At 44.0% G+C, this 19864-nt stretch overlaps 1 protein-coding gene across 6 annotated transcripts in view; it reads right to left on the bottom strand.

Moving 5' to 3' along the window:
- PXYLP1 (2-phosphoxylose phosphatase 1) overlaps window positions 1-19864 on the bottom strand; it is a 160937-nt gene that overhangs the window by 39685 nt on the left and 101388 nt on the right. For all 6 annotated transcript variants that reach the window (XM_033957633.1, XM_033957634.1, XM_033957629.1 and 3 more), the window contains one exon: window positions 18444-18570. In XM_033957633.1, coding sequence (XP_033813524.1) covers window positions 18444-18570 — 127 coding nt within the window. The remainder of the gene's footprint in view (window positions 1-18443; window positions 18571-19864) is intronic.

Below are 19864 nucleotides of genomic sequence, written 5' to 3'. Positions count from 1 at the left end.
AGCCGGACAGGCCGATTTTTCTTAAGCATATCCGTGAGGGGAGCTGCCAACTCCGAAAACCCCGATATAAACCTGCGGTAGTACCCTACCAATCCCAAGAAACCCCTCAACTGTTTCTTGTCTACTGGACGAGGATAGTCCCTGATGCATCCTACCTTATCCATCAATGGCCGGATCTGCCCTTGGCCCACTTGGTACCCCAAGTATTTTACCTGAGACTGCCCAAACCAACACTTCTGGGGATTCACCGTGAGCCCTGCCCTACCTAAGGCTATCAGGACTGCTTCCACCGCTCCCAAGTGCTCCTCCCAGGTTTGGGTAAAAATGATGATGTCATCCATATAGGCTGCTGCGTATTCCTCATGCCCCTCTAGCACCTTGTTGACAATTCTTTGGCAACTTGCAGCAGCGCCATGCAATCCGAAGGGCATACGTCGGAATTGGAAGAGCCCCTGGGGTGTCTGAAACGCTGTCTTTTGCTTCGACCCCTCAGCCAGAGGAATCTGCCAATACCCTTTACATAGGTCTAGGGTAGATAAATACCGCGCCCTTCCTAGCTTATCCAACAGATCTTCGATCCGTGGCATGGGGTACGCGTCGAATTCTGATATGGCATTGACCCCCCGAAAGTCTATGCAGAACCTTGTGGTTCCATCTGCCTTGGGCACTAGCACAATGGGACTATTCCAAGGGCTGTGGGACTCCTCAATCACCCCCAAGTCTAACATCTCTTGCACCAGTTGCCTTACTTCCATCCGTCTACTCTCTGGTAGTCGGTAGGGCCTGCGCCGTATAATTCTCCCCGGAGCGGTAATAATTTCATGTTTCCCCAGTCTAGTGTATCCTGGCTGGGAGGATAATACTGAGCTAAACCGCCCCAATACCCTCCCCATCTGTCGTTTTTGGGCCTCGCTCAGCGTAGCCCCAATTTTGGGGTTCCCTCCTGACCCCATGTCAGCAACCTGGGGTCCCAATTCCCCATCTTCTTCATCTCTGGCCTGGGTGTACAACACTGTCCTGTCTTTCCAGGGCTTTAGCAGGTTCACATGGAAGATTTGCTCCCGCCCCTTGTCATCCTTTACTCGGTAGTCTACTGCATTCAGTTTTTCTATCACCTCTCCAGGACCCCTCCACCGGGCTTCAAACTTATGGGGCCCATCAGGTATTAATACTACCACCCTGTCCCCTACAGACAAATTCCTCACCCGGGTCCTCCGGTCATAATAGGTCTTCTGTTTGACTTGACTTTTCTGGAGGGCTTGTTGGCTTAGCTTAGTCACTTCTCTCAGCCTGCCCCTCATTCCCTGCAGATAGGACAGCACATTCATATCTTGTTCTTTTTGGGGCTCCCAATTTTCCCGGATAATATCCAATAAACCTCGTGGGGGTCTTCCATAAAGGAGCTCAAATGGGGATACCCCTAGTGACTCCTGTGTATTCTCCCGCGCTGCATACAAGCAAAAGGGAACCCACAAATCCCAATCTCTAATATCCCCAGCAGCACCCTTCCTTATCATCCGTTTCAAAGTCTGATTGAAGCGCTCGACTAAGCCATTAGCTTGGGGATGATAAGCAGACGTGTTTTTATGGGTAATACCAAAGGCGGCTAGGAAGGCCTCGAACACCCCCGATTGGAAATTGGTCCCCCTGTCCGTTAACACTTCCCGGGGAAACCCTACCTGGCAAAATATTTTAGTCAATTCTTGCACCAAAATCGGCGCGGAGGTGGATCTTAAGGGCACCCCCCAAGGGAATCTGGTGGCATAGTCCACCACTACCATGATATATTCAAACCCTCTCCGACTCTTATCCAGGGGACCCACTATATCTACCCCGATACGAGCCAAAGGCTCCTCAACTCTCGGTAAGGGTATTAAGGGCGCTTTGGGGGGTTTATACCCTGTCAGCTTCTGGCAGGAGGGACAAGTTTCACAGAATTCCTTCACCTCCTTATAAATTCCAGGCCAGTAAAACCTCGCCAGGATCTGATCTAGGGTATTATCCCTGCCGCGATGTCCTGCTAGCGGATGCTCATGGGCTAACTTCAATATAGTCTGCCTAAAGACACCGGGCACCACCAACTGCTTCCATGGTTGGCCCCCTCCCTTCCTTAGGGTCTCTCTATACAACAGGCCCCCTTCCTCCCTGAACCTGGGGTAAAAGTCGACCCGTTCTTTAGTCTGTTCCCAGGCATGTTTAAGAACCTGATCCTTCTGTTGCTCCTGGGAAAAAAGGGGGAATTTCTCCAACACTTCCCCAGGGATCCAGGGTCGAAAAGGCCCAGCCTGTCTCTCCCTCCTATCCCTTCGTTTGGAAGGACCATCCTTTGCTTGCTTGTGGGCCAAAATCCTTTTCTTTTGGGTATACCGTTGAAAACCCTCCCAATCCCTTCCTAAGATTAGGGCCACTGGGGGGCGGGTTACTAGAGCCAATTTTACCCAGCTCTTCTGACCCTGGTAATTCAAGTGAACCTTCCTTAAATCATATGGGGTAGCTGCTCCATGCACACATCTCAACTTGGCCCTCCCTGCGGGCCGCACACACCTCGGTCCCCTCTTTCGCACAATATTAGCCCAGTCAGGCAGAGCAATGAGGGATTGGTCCGCCCCAGAATCCACTAGGGCCTTCATTTTTATACCCTCCACTTCCACCTCTATGGTAGGCCCTACCCGGGTGGCTAACATTACCTTCCTCTTCCCCCGTGAAGAAAACTGAGGACCCCCCCTCGGGGAACTAGGCTCCATCTGGGAAGATTTCAGGGCTTCTTCAGCCTCTAAATAATGCTCCAAATCCTCGCTCACCTGCTCCAAAGTTTGGGACCCTTTTTGCATTACCCATACCTTAGCCCTCGGAGCAATGGCTTCCAACACTTGCTCCCTCACTACCTCATTTATAATCTCTGGTACCCCCTTTCCTTGTGGCTGTAGCCACCTCTCACACAGCCTCTTAAGCCGCTGTATCAGGGCTTTCGGGCGTTCCTTCGGGCCCAAACGAGCGGCCCGTAACTGGCTCCGATAGTGGTTGGGGCTATACCCTAAATAATCCAACAATGTTTGTTTAAGTATGGGATAATCCGCCGCTTGTTCAGCGCTTAGCGTTTGATAAGCCTCTAAGGCTCTACCCCCTAGACATGGTATCAGTCTTATGGACCATTGGTCCACTGGCCAGTGCGAAGCCATGGCCACCCTCTCAAAACCAACTAGATAGTCTTGTATGTCATCATCTACATTCATTTTATGTAGTCTCCCCAAAAGGAGCGCCTACCGGCCCGACGACACCATCACCGCTGCCGGCCGCCGGTACTGCAGGCCTCTGCGCCAGGTTGCTTATGGCCTGTATCTGAGCAGTCATTTGTTGCAAAAGTTCTGTATGCCTTGCTTGCTGCGCCTGGTGATCAGCCTTCCAAAGCTCTGCCTGCGACTGCCACATCTCCTGGAAATGCAGCTGCATACGATGCATCTCCCCTTCCAGACCAGTCCGGAACTTGGCTGCCTCCATCCTGAAATACAAACAAGAGAGAACAGGAACCCAAGTGCGGACTTTCCAAACTATGGTGTTCCCCTTCTGGTCCCCAAGCTTCTGGTCCCCCTTACCCACCAATCCACATCAGCCACCCCTAAGTACCGTTACCTTAGGGCCTGATGTGTCTCAGCCTTGGGATATTAGGGCCTCCCCAGCCACTCCTGCAACCAGGAACTCAGGAACCTGGAACCGCTCCTCCGGACTCCGCTCCACTCTTTTGCTGACGTTGGCCTCCAGATGCCTTACTGCTGCCTCTGGGTCTTTTAATCCTCAGTCTCCAAGAAAGTCCGGTTAAGAAATTTATGGCTTTTCAAAAAAAAAATCCAAACCACGCTCGAATTGTTCCTACATTCCACACCACTGTGTTACCAGCTTGTGAACACAGTCCTTTCTGGCACTATTTTCCACTGCCAAAACCCAGCTGTTGCTTTGCACACCAAAAAAAAACCAACCTTCGTGTTTCTGTGGTTTTGCCGTTTTTTTTTTTTTTTCCTTCCCCTTGGGGTTTTCCTTTCCAACCTCTGGGCGTACTTCCTCCACTAACCTGTGGGCGGCGCGATCCCACCACTGCCACCAACTTCTTGTGACCGGGCCCGTCCCCGAGTAAGTAGGAAACTGCGGCCCGGACCACAAGTAAGATTTTTGATACGCCTTTTATAGGGCAGTGGAAGGAAGACCCGGATACCGGATTCTTTAGAATAAAGTATCAGGTTTATTACTAACCCAAAGTTCAAAGAAAATAAAACAGCAGAAGAAAAAACATAAAACATTCACTTCAGTTGGTTACAGTGCTTAGAGGGCCTCTCCCCCCTTATACTCTTACAGTCCAGGTTCTATTAAGGAGCAAGATGGTACTTCCTTATCACCAGTAAAATCCCAGCAAACGTATAAGTCAGTTAATGCTTTCCTTGGCTCGTAGCCCCAGCCGGGCTTGATTGCTCTCACTCTGGACTTCACCTTTTATGAGCCTAGCTAGCTGAGCACGGCTTGCGTCCAGCCTTTCCTTCTCAGCTCTCTGCATTTGTTTAACCCTTGATTAGCAGCTTGTTAACTCTGCCCGCACTGCTCATGCTGTCGGGTATACAAACAATAGGAGACCGTTCTTCAGGAGTTTAACTTAGGACATGCAAACATCATATTCTCCAAGGTCCATGCCCTCTTCACTTATCTCATTACTTAGTATGCTGTCCATTTCCCATTCACACTCCCGGGAACTTTGGCTTGAAGTTTCTTCACTTCTTTCTGTTTGTGCTTCCCCTCCCCCTCTCTGTACGTCTGCAAAACTATCTGCAGCTTTTCTCTGGGGAGGCTTTCTCAGCCCTGCTCTTTGGGGCTTGAGTTGCCAGTCACAATACCTCTCCAGGGCAGTAACACCTTTCCCTAGGTGTGGGCTTCTTGCCCTCCGTTCCTGCTGGACTTGAGGCACCCTCTGTGACCTGGAACCCACGTGAGTAGTTTGGCTTCTCAACCACTCCTTCTGGTTCTCCTCTCTCTTCACTCTCGTTCCTCCTCTAGTTTCCTCCCTTCTCCCTTCTGTAGTAAATTGATCTTTCCTATAAGGCCAACCCCGGGGTCTGACTCCACCCCCTTCTAAATTAGCCTCAGGTTGCTCCCTGCCTTCAGGAAAGGAGTGATAGGGGCAATCAGTGGTCTGCGGAGCCTTTCTTAATTGGCTCTTCAGCTGTGCTGGAACCTGCCTGGGCTTGCCTTCTTTTGCCTGAGCCAGCTGTCCTGACTCCATGCCTGGTTTTATCCAGCCTTGTGCTGCATTCTGGGGAGTTTTAGTAGTAGTTTTCACCGTGACAGGAGCTTCCCTGTCACAGTACATATGTATAGATAAAGGTAGATAAAAAAATTCATAGCAATATAGATGTAGATAGATACAGACTTCATCTTAAATGCAAAGTAATTTGTTTATTTCAGAAAACAATTTGTTACACCTGTATATATATATATATATATAAACATTTTCAAGGTTAATATGGAGAAGATCTCCGTGGTTCCTGATTCATTATTTTGCATTCACTCAACAAACATTATTATGCTGCAGTTTTTAAATGCAGAAAGGTTATGACATGAAGTCCTATCCCCCATAATTGTTTGCTTATCAAAATGTGCATGGGGCTGCTGTGTAATTAATGAACTCCATCACCAGAATGTTAAGACAAACAAAAAACCAACACAGAATGAACTGAATGTGCACAGAATGCTGATCAAAAAATCAAGTCAAAAAGCAAAGAAGAATTGTAATTATAAATATCTTAGCTTTGTTTGGATTGTCCTCAAATTAAAGGATTATTCAACAACAGTACTTCACTGAAAAGTTTTAATTCTAGAGTATTTAGTTTAAAAAAAGCATACTTTCATTAACTAAGAGTACTCTTTAACAAACCATTTTACCAAAAGGCTGGGACCAGTGTTATTTAACTTATTTATAAATGATCTGGAAATTGGAATGACGAGTGAGATGATTAAATTTGCAGATGACACTAAACTGTTCAAAGTTGTTAAAATGTATGCAGATTGTGAAAAATTGCAGGCGGACTTTAGGAAACTGGAAGACTGGGCATCCAAGTGGCAGATGAAATTTAATGTGGGCAAATGCGAAGTGATGCACATTGGGAAGAATAACCTGAATCACAGTTAACCAAATGCTAGGGTCCACCTTGGGGGTTAGCACCCAAGAAAAGGATCTGGGTATCATTGTAGACAATACAATGAAATCTTCCATCCAATGTGCGGCGGCAGCCAAAAGAGCAAACAGGATGCTGGAAATTATTAAAAAAGGAATGGTTAACAAGACTAAGAATATCATAATGCCCCTGTATCACTCCATGGTGCAACCTCATTTGGAGTATTGCGTTCAATTCAGGTCTCCTTATCTCAAGAAAGATATAGTGGTACTAGAAAAGGTTCAAAGAAGAGCGACCAAGATGGTAAAGAGGATGTAACTCCTCTCGTATGAGGAAAGACTAAAACGGTTAGGGCTCTTCAGCTTGGAAAAGAGACAGCTGAGGGGAAATATGATTGAAGTCTACAAAATACTGAGTAGAGTAGAATGGGTACAATTGGATCGATTTTTCACTCTGTCAAAAATTACAAAGACTAGGGGACACTCGAAGTTACACAGAAATACTTTTAAAACCAATAGGAGGAAATTTTTTTTCACTCAGAGCTCTGAAACGCATTGCCAGAGGATGTGGTAAGAGCGGATAGTGTAGCTAGTTTTAAGAAAGAGGTGCGAGGGCAGGCTGGATGCCGAAGAGATCGTGGCTGCCCTGCACCGCTGGAGACCCGAGCTGCACGCCAGTGAAGGGGCTTCCTAAAAAGGTACTGAGGATGAGGGGAATGATTAAAAAGTTTTATATAGGCCGCCCCATATAACTAGGCTGCGCCCCATACATAGGTTTGTAAAACCCATGTATAGCCCTAGGCCTGTATATGGGGAAATACGGTAAATGTCTATTTCCTTTACCGAGTTGAATCTATTCCCTTTACCGAGTTGAATCTAAATGGGTTAAAGTACTAATTATACATCTTTAGTCACATAAAAGGGAAACTGAGCTGGAGACTTGTAAAAAGTATGAGGCATGATAAGAACAGATTTCAGAAACTAGCCTAGTGTGATATTCACCATTAACTGGCTACATCAAGTAAGACAAATACAAAGAGTTACAATAATAGAACCAAATTTTTCTAGTTAACACTCCACCTCTCCATACTAAAAACACCCAGCGTCTGTGAATCTCCCTTCTTCCTAGAAACAGAGAAAATGACGGCAGATAAAGGTCATACAGTCCATTCACTAATCTAATCTTTGGTTTATATACCGGGTCATCTCCAGTGCAGCTCGACTAGGTTCACAAATAATTATATATAATTCTTTCCATCATATCATTCCATATCTCTCCTCCCCCTAAGGCAGTGATTCCCAACCCTGTCCTGGAGGAACACCAGGCCAATCGGGTTTTCAGGCTAGCCCTAATGAATATGCATGAGAGAGATTTGCATATGATGGAAGTGATAGGCATGCAAATTTGCTTCATGCATATTCATTAGGGCTAGCCTGAAAACCCAATTGGCCTGGTGTTCCTCCAGGACAGGGTTGGGAACCACTGCCCTAAGGGACCCCAACATGTATTTGTATAAATCTTGCCCTCTCCAAATATGGCTCCCTCCAGCTCAATCCTCCTTTCTCCATCCCAATGTTTATGTTGTACCAGCTAAACTGAAAGATAACATCTACAATACAATCTTGTTTTTGTTTTATAAATCTTTATTCATTTTCTTATGTTACAGCAAGTGGATTACATAAGCTCAATTAAAACTTGGATATACACACTTGATAAACTCATAATAAATATCAGTCTTGAAGAAAATATGCAGCACTGCTATCACTTTCAAATAAATTCAACATCACATCCTAAGAAAAAGTTATTTAAAAAAAAATACTTTTCTTCCTTTGAAAGGGAATTATTAAAATCATAGAATTTAGACTGTAGTTGATATTGCACTGGTTGCTACACTAAAATATTTACTTGATACAAATTACGTTTTATGTTTTATCTGTATAAACTGAAATGATCCCGAGGAATAAACCAGAGGGATCCCTTCAATCTGCTCTTATGTTCTCATTTATACATTAATACAGATGGTACATAAATCAACATCATAACACCCAAACACTATTCTATACACATTTGCAATTACATTATTTATATCACCACCAAAGTGACTAATCAGTGTCTGGCTTCTTTGACACAATAAGTTCTACTTTACAGTAGAATTAAAATTCATTGAAGGAAAACCTGGTGCACAAACATGCACAACAGTGCTGAAAAACAGGAAAGAAAAGATCAAATTAAATAATTAACAGATCTTTTAAATCTGTCTTTTCTTTCATTTAACACTCAGGCCATTTAGTTCAGATTTTACCATGCTGTACTATCATTCCATCCCATTTTTGTACTGCTCAGTGTAGTCTTCATTCCTTTCATTATTTATTTATTTCAATTTTCTATACCGTTCTTCCAGAGGAGCTCTGAATGGTTTACATCAGGGGTCTCAAAGTCCCTCCTTGAGGGCCGCAATCCAGTCAGGTTTTCTGGATTTCCCCAATGAATATGCATGAGATCTATGTGAATGCACTGCTTTCAATGCATATTCATTGGGGAAATCCTAAAAACCTGACTGGATTGCGGCCCTCAAGGATGGACTTTGAGATCCATGGTTTACATGTATTTATTCAGGTACTCAAGCTTTTTTCCCTGTCTATCCTGGCAGGCTCACAATCTATTTAATGTTCCTGGGGCAATGGGGGGATTAAGTGACTTGCCCAGGGTCACAAGGAGCAGCGTGGGTTTGAACCCACAATCCCAGAGTGCTGAGGCTGTAGCTTTAACCTATTCCAAATACATGAATCTTATTCAGAAACTATTTCTACCCATTTTATGGCAGGTGCCTAGAAAATGGGGGGGGGGGGGGAGAGGGGGAGCTAATGCGTGCCAATCATAGGCAGACACCACTTACAGAATCACAGCTAGCAAGGACCCTAGGCGCCAGATGTGTAGGCCAGGATTTTAAAGGCCTACATTTCCGGTGCCTAGGGTCTTTTCAGAATCGTGGCCAGCAGTGCCTAACGACGCCAAAGTCCAGTGCTGCCCCTAAACATGCCCACTTCTGGGCTTCGGCGTCACTAAGCACCGGTTCCGGAGGCTGCCTTGCAGAGCCTAATTTTTGAATGAGTTTTTAATTGGATTTTAATGGCACAACCAATTATTGCACCACTTAAAACCAATTAAAACACTTATGTTCTGCGCCAGTAGGCATAATCTAGGTGCCTAACCTTTCGTGACTTTTTGAGAATCCAGTCCTTTGTGTCAACGTAGAGTGTAGTAGCAGTGGTGTCAAATTCATTTTGATGAAGCGCAAAGCTGACTAAAAATGCATTTGAAGCAGGTTAGCTGATTATCTTCCAGAGGGAGCATCCACACTTCAACGCTGTGCAGTGGGGTTAGACGGTCCCCTTTCTCATTTTGCAGTTGAAACAATTATTTGCAGTGCTTAATTTCCCAGATAACTTGAGAAATGTACCAACCACATGGCATGTTTTGACCCACCCCCACCCCCCTGCTGCAACAGGTTCAGGTGTCCCACTCTTGAACAGACTTTTCATCCCAGTGTTCTTCTCCTTGCTGTCACTTTTGATAAAATTGCTCTGCCTAAAGTTACTTCTAATGTTCTTTGCAACAACACTATTGCTGCAATTCATGGTGCTATTTCAGCACAGGCAAAATGATGATATATTGGTGCCAGCAGAGGAGTGACAAGACAGCAAGCAAACTGCATGGAATGCTCTAGTCTGTGGAGGTTTGCTAAAACTATCAGTAGGCAGAAGATACAACCTGCCAATATATTTGATATAAAGCAGCAATAGCCAGGTGAGGGAGGGGGCCTTCATCAGGGGTTGGCAGGCATAACTTTTATTTAAATTATTACCGTATTTCCCCATATATAGACCGCAGTCTATATATGGGTTTTGCAAGCCGGCCCAGTGGGTACAGCTTTCATATCTGGGGCGGCCTATACAGCATTTTAAAATAATCCCCCCGCCCTCCATTACCTCCCTCACTGGCGTCAGCCTCCTCGAATCACACCGCCAGCGTTCCAGAGCAGTAGCGATCTTTGTGTCTATAGGCCGGCCCCACGCTGCTTCCTGTATGGCTTTGCTGTCAGTTCTCACGAGGAAGGTAATGGGAAGGGAGGAAGGGCGGGGGGATGATTTTAAAATGCTATATAGGCCACCCAGTTACTGGTACTACTAAAATGGGGCGGCTTATCTACCAGTTTTTAAACACATATAAGCATTTTTTACGGCCTATACATGGGGGCGGCTTATACATGGGGGAGGCCTATATGTGGGGAAATATAGTAATGGGGACAGAGTGTGCGTGTGTAACACATGCACATCATCTATGCCAAGAATGCCCACACTTTTTGGGCTTGCGAGCTACTTTTAAAATGACCAAGTCAAAATGATCTACCAACAATAAAATTTAAAAAAAACACAAAGCACACTATACGCAGAGAAAATGATAATTATCATTTATATTCCGGGGTTTTTTCTAAAGAAGTCAAGGCAGATGACTGTATGTAATGTCACCTCAGTAACAATTATACAAAAATACACAAATAAACCCCCCTCCCTTTTTACTAAACCGCGATAGCAGTTTTTAGCGCAGGGAGCTGCGCTGAATGCCCCGCGCTGCTCTCGATGCTTATAGGCTCCCTTGCTACAATCCGCTATTGTGGTTTAGTAAAAGGGGGCCATGGTGCAAAATATACTGTAGACAACAGATATAAATTCTCAAAACGAACACATTTTGATCACTAAATTGAAAATAAAATCATTTTTCCTACCTTTGTTGTCTGGTGATTTAATGAGTCTCCGGTTGCACTTTCTTCTTCTGACTATGCGTCCAATATTTCTTCCCTTCTTTCAGCCTACTGTATGCTTCCTCTCCTCCAGACCTCATTCCTTCCCCCAACTTATTCTTTCTCTCCCTGACTCCCCTCCCCTTTCTTTCTTTCTCTCTGCCTCTTCTTTCTGTCTCCCTGCCCCATTTCTTTCTTTCTCTCCATGCCCCCTTTCTTTGTCTCCTTGTCCCCCCTTTCTTTCTGTTTCTCTTCTTTCTTTCTGTCTCCCTGCCTGCCCCCTTTCTTTCTTTCTGTCTCCCTGTCCCCATTTCTTTCTTTATTTCTGTTTCTCTTCTTTCTTTCTTTCTGTCTCCCTGCCCCCCTCCTTCCTTTCCCCCAAGCCATTGCCGCCGCCATCGGGGACCAGCACACAGACCTCTTTGGAGTCTCAGAGCACTTCCTTCCTGAATGCGGAGGCTATCTTGGATTATGATCATCCTTCAGATAGGGACTCAGAGGATGAAGAGTCAGATTTGATCTTTTTGATATCTAATTTCCTCCTTCTCTCTTTTCCTCCTTCCCCCTCCTGCTTTCCTCACCCCCTCCCCTCTCTTTATGTCGCCTTGAGTGACATACAAATAGATTAGATTAGATACTTCCCTTGTCAGAGGAGAAAGACACTTGCACTCAGCTGACAAACACCAGTCTATCCAGAGTAGGGATAGAGAGCATAGTACTGCCTCTAGTAAGACTTATTTATTCCCAGATAAGGAGTCTATCCCTTTAAAACAGCCTATACACAAGGGTAATTTAGGTCCCTGCACAAAATCCGGAGGGGAGAAGAGAGATAAAGCCCTTAATTACATAGCTACGTGATGGAGCTCTGAAGTCAGTACGCAGAGAGTTAATTCCTTTTTTTTTTTTAGTTCAATAGTTTTTATTGAATATTGTAAGAAATATACAGAAAGCAGTTCAAACACACAAAATCTGAATAAGAAACATTGGTATAGAAAAAATCCATATCTACAGTCATTTACATACAACCAGATTAGCAAAAAGAATCCAGGGTATGTGGAACTGCTAATAGAAGATATGAAAGGCAGAAAAGCAGGGAGAGTGAAATAAGAGAGAGGAAAAGAAAGAGAGAGAGAAGGAGAAAGGGAGAGATAGATAGATAGATAGAGAGATAGAGAGGCAGAAGTGTCTACGAGGCAGAATGAACATATGAATCTAAGAATGACCAAGGTGATTTATTTCGCACCATGTTTGTGGAGAGTCGAGAAATCATGTTCTTCTCATATGCATAAGATTCAAATTTGTGGTACATGCTCAGAGAGTTCCACCAAAAGGTGTAGTCAAGTAGCGAGGATGATTTCCAGTTTTTCAGAAGATGCATAAGAGCTGTTACAAACATGGTGTCAATGAGTTTAGGTGGATAGTTTGATTGTGCGAAACAGGGGTGTTGAGAACGAAGAATTACAATGTCCATGGAAATCTCTTCTGAACACTTAGTAATGGATTTTATAGTGTCCCAAATACGAATCCAGAAGGAATGAACCATAGTGCAATGAAAAAGCATATGATCAAGAGTTCCAGACTCTTTCAAACAGTTCCAGCAGGTAGAGTCTTGTTTTAGCTTCGCTTTCCACATACGAAATGGGGTCCATACTGCATTCCACATAATGAAGAATATTGATTGCGAGACTCTGGAGGATAAGAGAGGACAATTTGTGGAGGACCAGAAAAGTTCCCAACTATATCAGAAAGCGTAGTTTGCAGAATCGAGTCCCAATGGTTCATTGATTGAGGTGAAAAGGTGAAAGAGTGATCTCTTAGAATACTATAAAAAAGAGATATCGCCCTACCTTTCATTAAAGCCAGAGTAGACCAGTGGCGAACAGTGTGGATAGAGGTCATAAAGTCAGGGCGCATATGCACTTTAGACAGTATTCCAGTAAGCATAAGCCATTGAGAATGTACAGAGGATGGAAGTGAGTATGCAGAACAAAAAATATCAAAAGGAACGAATGAGGTGGAGGAGATCAATTGGTGAGCAAACCCTACACCCGCCCGCTGCCACCTCTTCCATGAGAGGGATCTACCTTTATTTTGAATTTTAGAATTATTCCAAAGGGACATGAGTGGGCTTTCACTAACAGAGATCTCAGCCGTTGCATCTAGAAGATGAAAAGCATGCTGCGTTGCACTCAACAAAGAATACTTTCTCAAGTGTCTAGGTACTGACACTGTAAGGAAGCAGGAGACGTGCAGTGGTGCACATAAAAAGCGTTCCATTTCAAACCATGCTGGTTGATCCTGAGGATCAGAGTCAATGATCCAATGAGCTCCATATTTGGCTAAAGATGCGATATAATAATAATAAAAATCTGGTAAATTTAAGCCGCCATTAATCTTAGAGGCCTTCAGCTTGGCGAGAGCAATACGGGGTTTTTTCTTGTTCCAAATAAATTCAGAGATTTTCATATTAAGCCAATGAAATAAAGTTTTCCGGCATAAGAGGGGAAGCATGGATAGAGTGTAATTAATTTGTGGGGCTAGAGTCATTTTAATGGAGGCTATTCTACCCCACCATGACAAATAAAGTAGGGACCAACGAGTTGTAGTGTTTGAAACTAAATTTTTGATTTTGGATATGTTAAGATCCTGGGCGTGTACTGGATCTTTATGAATTAGGACCCCCAAATATTTCACAGTTCCCTGTGACCATGAAAAAGGAAACTGAGCCAGATCTGAGGAGGAGATATGGTCATTGAGAGGAAAGATCTCTGATTTCTCCCAATTAACAGAATATCCAGAGAGATGAGAGTATTGAGAAACAGTGTTGATAAGGTGAGGCAAGGAGACAAGAGGATCTCTGAGAAAGAGAAGGACATCGTCAGCATAGGCTGCTAATTTAATGTCTCGACTGGACGAGGGGATACCCTTAATTAAGGGACATTGTCGGATAGCTGACAGGAGAGGTTCCAACGCTAAATCAAATAACAATGGTGAAAGGGGACAGCCTTGACGGGTGCCTCTATGAAGGGAGAATTTATTAGAGAGAGAATTGTTAATCAGAATACGAGCTGTGGGTTGTCTATATAGTGTTTCTATCCAGTCTGTGAAGAAAGGACCAAAATTGTACCATTTCAGTACTTGGAATAAGAAAGGCCACTCCACTCGGTCGAAGGCCTTCTCAGCATCAATGGCTAGACCAATCACAGGATCCGACAATGTTTTGGCGTGAGCATTGATATGGTGAAATAAGCGTAAATTATCTCCTATGTATCTTTGTTTGATGAATCCTGTTTGATCTTTATGTACGAGAGTTGGGATCACTGTGGTGAGTCTTAATGCGAGTAGTTTTGCCATAATTTTGTAATCCAAATTTAGGAGAGAAATAGGACGAAAATTTTTAACCAGAGTAGCATTGCGATCTGGTTTGGGAATAACTACAATAGTGGCTTCAGCGAAATTAAACTGTTTATCTGGAGTGGAGTGGAGAAAATCATAATATGTGAGAAGTTGAGGCGCCAGGAGAGCCCGGAACTTTTGAAAAACTCGTTAGTAAAGCCATCCGGACCTGGGGCTTTCCCAGTGGGTAAGGAGGATATAGCAGTTTCAATCTCAGACGTGGTGATGGGAGCGTCCAGTTTTGCTTTAATAGATTCCGATATAGTCGGGTGAGTTAAGGAGGCGAGGAAAGAGTCTATGTCCGATTCAGGGGCTGAAAGCTCAGATTGATATAGGGCAGTATAAAATTTTTCAAATTGGGAAGAAATCAGAGATCTGGTTCTGGCTAATTGTCCTGACGAGTCTTGAACAGCTGAGATGTGCAAACGTTTTGATTTAGTTTTAAGATAACTAGCTAAAGGGCGACCCATAAGATTATCTCCCATATAGTGACCAGAAGAGGAAATAAAGATGTTACGCCGGGCCGTACAGGAAACCAGAGTATTATATTCATATTTAAGATTTTGAATGCGTTGGAACATGGATGGATCATGCAAATGAGTGGACATATGTTGTAGTTCTAAGTTTTTGATAGAGATTTCCAATTCTTTTTCTTTTTGTATGGATTGTTTTTTTTTCCAGGAAGCAAGTTTAATCAATTCACCTCTGAGAGAGGCTTTGTAGGCTTCCCAAACAATAGCAGGACAGATTTCCGAATCTTTGGTGTTAATTTCAAAAAGATTTGATTTTGTCCACTATTGCATCATCTAAAAGTAAGGCATTGTTAAGTCGCCAAGAGGGAGATTCTTTGCGTGGGGCAGAGATAGTTAAGTGTAAAGAAATGGCTGCATGGTCTGTAAGAGATATTGGATGTATGATAGTATTTGTTACGTCCTGAATGAGTGAGGGGGAAAGAAGAAAGAAATCAATTCTTGAGTAAGTGTTGTGTGGTGGTGAGAAGTGAGAATACTCTCTACCTTTCGGGTGCAGTAAGTGCCATGGATCTACAAGGGAGAAGGCTTCCATTAAAGCATGTAAAGCTGCGAAAGATCTGGACTTTGAGGGTCTGCAAGAGGATGATCGATCTATATAAATGTCCTGAATTTGGTTGAAGTCCCCGCCCAATATCAGAGGACAAGAGCCATATTCAACTAATGCCAGCTGAAGATCTTTGAAAAAGTCCGGATGATCCAAAACAGGAGCGTAAATATTAAGAAGCACAAAATCTACAGAGTGCAACGCAGCATGTACCAGACACCACCTTCCGTCGGAGTCTGTTTTAACGGAGTGAATAACTGGGGATAGCTTGTCACTGAGAAGTATTGATATCCCATTTTTCTTCCTCTGAGTTGCTGGGGAATACAAATGGGTGGAGTATCCCTTCAACTTAAATTTAGAGGCGGCAGCAGGCGGGAGGTGGGTCTCCTGCAAGTAAATCACATCAGGATGTTTATTAAACACATAGTTAGCTATCTTTTTCCTTTTAATGGGATGGTTCAAACTGTTCACATTAAAAGAGAAAACATGTAAATCAGCCATATTCTGTTGCAAGCGGTGTTAGGACATAGTAAATATCACCTTTATGGGAAAAAGACAAATAATGTAACCAGGATACCAGGTAGACACTCCTGCCAGAGAGAAGAAATAAAGAGAGCATAAGAATAAGAGTAAGAGTAAGTAGACTAGCAATGACAGCACGATACAAGGTCAGAAAAAGAAAGACCATACTATCATGCATGAGATGAAACAGTTTAAGGGTGCTCCTGTGAGCGTGGAGAAGTAACACATAAGGAACAACTTGCATTACTCCACACCCCTTCAATTTGAGAAACCTGAGAGTGGTGTGCTTATCCACACGAACAGTGAATAACAGTGAGTTATACAATTATGTATATGCAATTTATAACATCAGAAACAGAGGCTAACAAAGTCATCAGCAGCAAAGCATGTCAGTTCATTTTCAAAGAATCCAGGAATGCAGCCAATTCCTCAGGATCAGTGTAGGAGGTAGTACGGTTATTGTAAGTTACTTTCATCCTGGCAGGGTACATAAGACCATATTTGGCTCCAATGTCTTTAAGCTCCTGCCGGTGGGAAAGAAATGCTTTTCTCTTCAAAGCTGTGGTTTTTGCGAGATCTGGCACAATGAAGAACTTCCTGCCTTGATGTAAGAGCTGAGATTTAGATTTTGCTGCTGTGAGAATTTGCAGCGCGTGCTGAAATCTGAGCATCTTAGCCACTATGGGTCTGGGAGAAGTGGCATGTGGAGAGAGGTGAGATGGCACGCGGTGAGCACGCTCTATTTCCAGTGGAGGTGAAAAGACAAGCCCCAGGGTAGCAGGCAGGAAGGTAGAAAGAAAGGAAGCCATATCAGAGCCCTCCGATGATTCAGGCAGCCCAATAATTCTTACATTGGATCTTCTGCTGCAATTAGAAAGATCTTCATAGTCTCTCTGTAAAGTAGTAATCAGTTTGTCATGTTTAGTTACCGTTTCATGTAGTGAAGGAATGGCAGACGTTTTTTCTTCTAGTGCATCCAATCGATGACGAGCATCCACAAATTGGGAGTTAAGTGCCTCTATTTCTCCCCTTAAAAGCTTAGTTTCTTCAACCTGCTCCTGTATTATGCCCCTGATCGATCTTACTTCTTTCAGGAGCAGGTCTAGTGAAGCCTCGTCGGTCTTCGGCGCCATTTTCTCCGGCGTGCTCGGATCAGGTTTCAGCCTCTTCCCTCCAAGCGGCGCGGGTGAAGCGGTCTCGTTTTTCGCCGGTTTTGGAGGTGACATAGGGGATCCAGGCAACAAAATCTTGGCGAAAATCGCAATATTAGTGCGGAAAAAGCACTGTTTATGCTCGTTTTAAGCGTGGGTGAAGAGGAGCAGTTATGCCATACGTGTGGTCTCCGCGGCAGTCAGGCCACGCCCCTGAGAGTTAATTCCTAAACCAATGAGAAGCTACCACACCCCTGCTGAGCACATTAAATAGGGAAGCAGAATTCAGTAGAGGTAGGCAGCCAGAGGAATGCAATTCTCCAATCAGCTGAAAAGGTAACAGAAGGGCAACCACTTTGTGGAAGCAGTTTCCAGGGCACCCAAGCCTACAGCTGTCTAAAGCAGGAAATTTCTCCATGCTTTAAGGTAAAACCCAATGCTTTGAAAGAGGAAGCCAGAGTATTTGCAGGGAGTCAGAATCAAAATCCTGAGAGGGAAAGAAACATTGCTAAGTAGCATAGTTTCATTGCAGCCAAGCATGCCAGTCAGGTTGAGCCTTTCCTCTGATGTGTCAGAAGAAAAGTGTCATAAGAAAGGCCCCGCTGGGGCTGGCTGTGAGCAGCCTGTTTTGAGGCTGCTTACTGATGACCGCTGTGTTTTGAGTAAGTAAGAAAGAGAGAGAGGAAGGGCGTGAGGGGGTTCGCGGCTCAGGACCTCCGCCTACTTTTCCCACTAAGGGGTTTGAGGGAGGAGGGCTTTGCAGCCTACCTTGTGCTTTGGGGGCGGGAGAGAGGGGGATTTATCCCTCAGCTGCTTGGGGGAGGGTGGGAGGGGGAATTTCGGCTCAGGATGTTGCCGTGCTGGTGCTACGAGATGGGAAGGAGGTGGGGTTCGTGGCTCAGGACTACCGCCGCTTGTAATTCTTCAGGGCTTGAGGCAGGGAGGCAGTTTACGGCTTAGGACCGCTGCCGCTTCGGGGGACATTTTTTTTCACCAGCGATTTTGCCAGTTGGGTGAGAGTCCCGGTTAACTATTCTACTGTACCTGTATTTGAGTCCTGATGCTGCTTTATGTATGTGATAACTGTGTGACAAAGTGGTGATATATAAATAAATGGGTCAATAAATAAGATCATAGTTAAGACTGAAGGATGACACACTGTCAAGGTAAGGAAGCTAGATGCAGAAAAGTAGTAGTATGTGAAAAAAACAGCAACCTGTTTATACCACAACAGTCACAGAATCTAGAAGACATCATAGGAAACAAAGAAGGTATGATTGATCTTTGAACAGTAACTCAACTTAAATGAAGAATAAAGCAACAGTAAAAATCAAAACATACCTATCAGGTAACAAGTTGCAGTCAATATCTGGTCTTTTCATTTTTGGAATTGCATAGAGAGGATATCTATCACCATGACGGATCAACACATTAACGGATAATAGTTTAAAATTATGAGGTGCATGACCTAGATTTAATGCAAAAGAAAATTATATAATTAGACATTATAATATACCTTTTCAATCTCTTCTTTCAGTTTCTAATAGAATTGTACAATAATTGAATACCTCCAAACAAGATCTTGTAAATGTGTTCTAAGTGAAATAGATCATGTCTCAAAATTGAAGTTTGTCAATTATCATTTAACACCGTAAAACAAAACATTTCTATGAAGTACTAGTGCATCCTTGCATAGCACATGAAAGCCAAATCTTAGCATAAAAAGTCACCAGAAATTTAAATATACTCCTAGAGAGAGGAAGAGAGAATGGTTACTGCAGATGGACAGAATGGATGGGCCATTTGGCCTTTATCTGCCATTATGTTTCTATATTACTACTACTAGTAATTATTTCTATAGCGCTACTAGACATATGCAACGCTGTACAGTCACGAAGAATACAGCTAGATAACACAAATATCTGCTAGCGCATGTATGAACGCATATTTAATTTGCTTGGGCAAAGAAAAATAAAATTGCACACATACCGCATATACTCGAATATAAACCCATCTGAGTATAAACCAAGAAACCATTTTTATTCCCCTTTTTAGGGGGAAAATGGAAATTCAAATATAAACACAGTTTCCAATCTACTATTCCTCCCCTACATCCCCCTCTAGCGACAGGCATTCCTACACACTCCTCCTCCAGTCTCACCCCATTGCACTGGCAGTTTCCCCGCAGTCAATCCCTCCCCTCTTCTCCCCAACTCAAAGACTGATGACCCACCCTCATAAAACCAAAGAATGATGACCCACCCCCATAAAACCAAAGTGTTCTGAATCCTGCAGGGCAATTGGACCCAGCGTGAGTAGCCACAGATGACAGGAAAGTTTGAGACTTTGATCCTTTTGCAGATAGACTAGGTCTTCATACCATGAGGATCTTGGCCAGTCTGGCACCACTAGAATCATCCTTCTCTGGTGCATCATGATCCTGCACGTCAGCCTAACATGGGTCATGGAGGGAAGGCATATAAAAGATCTGTCTTTGGCCAAGGTTGAACCAGGGTATCCAAGCCTTCATGTCTCGGATCGTGTTTTCAATTAAAAAAAAATCTATCTGCCTTTTTGTTGGTAGCCGACGTCATCAGTCGAATGTTGGTTTGCACCCCCCCCCCCCCAATTCATTATGAGGTGAAGGCTTCCTGGAACAAGGACCACTCCCCAGAATCTATGATCTTTCAACTGAGGAAATCCACTTGCATACTGTCCACTCCTGCCACATGCACTGCCGAGAGCACCAGAAGTTAGGCCTC

Source organism: Geotrypetes seraphini, chromosome 9, assembly GCF_902459505.1.
Source record: "Geotrypetes seraphini chromosome 9, aGeoSer1.1, whole genome shotgun sequence".
In the NCBI taxonomy this organism is placed as follows: Eukaryota; Metazoa; Chordata; class Amphibia; order Gymnophiona; family Dermophiidae; genus Geotrypetes; species Geotrypetes seraphini.
The sequence above is the reverse complement of the archived record's forward strand: the minus strand, read 5'-3'. Positions and strand labels throughout refer to the sequence as shown.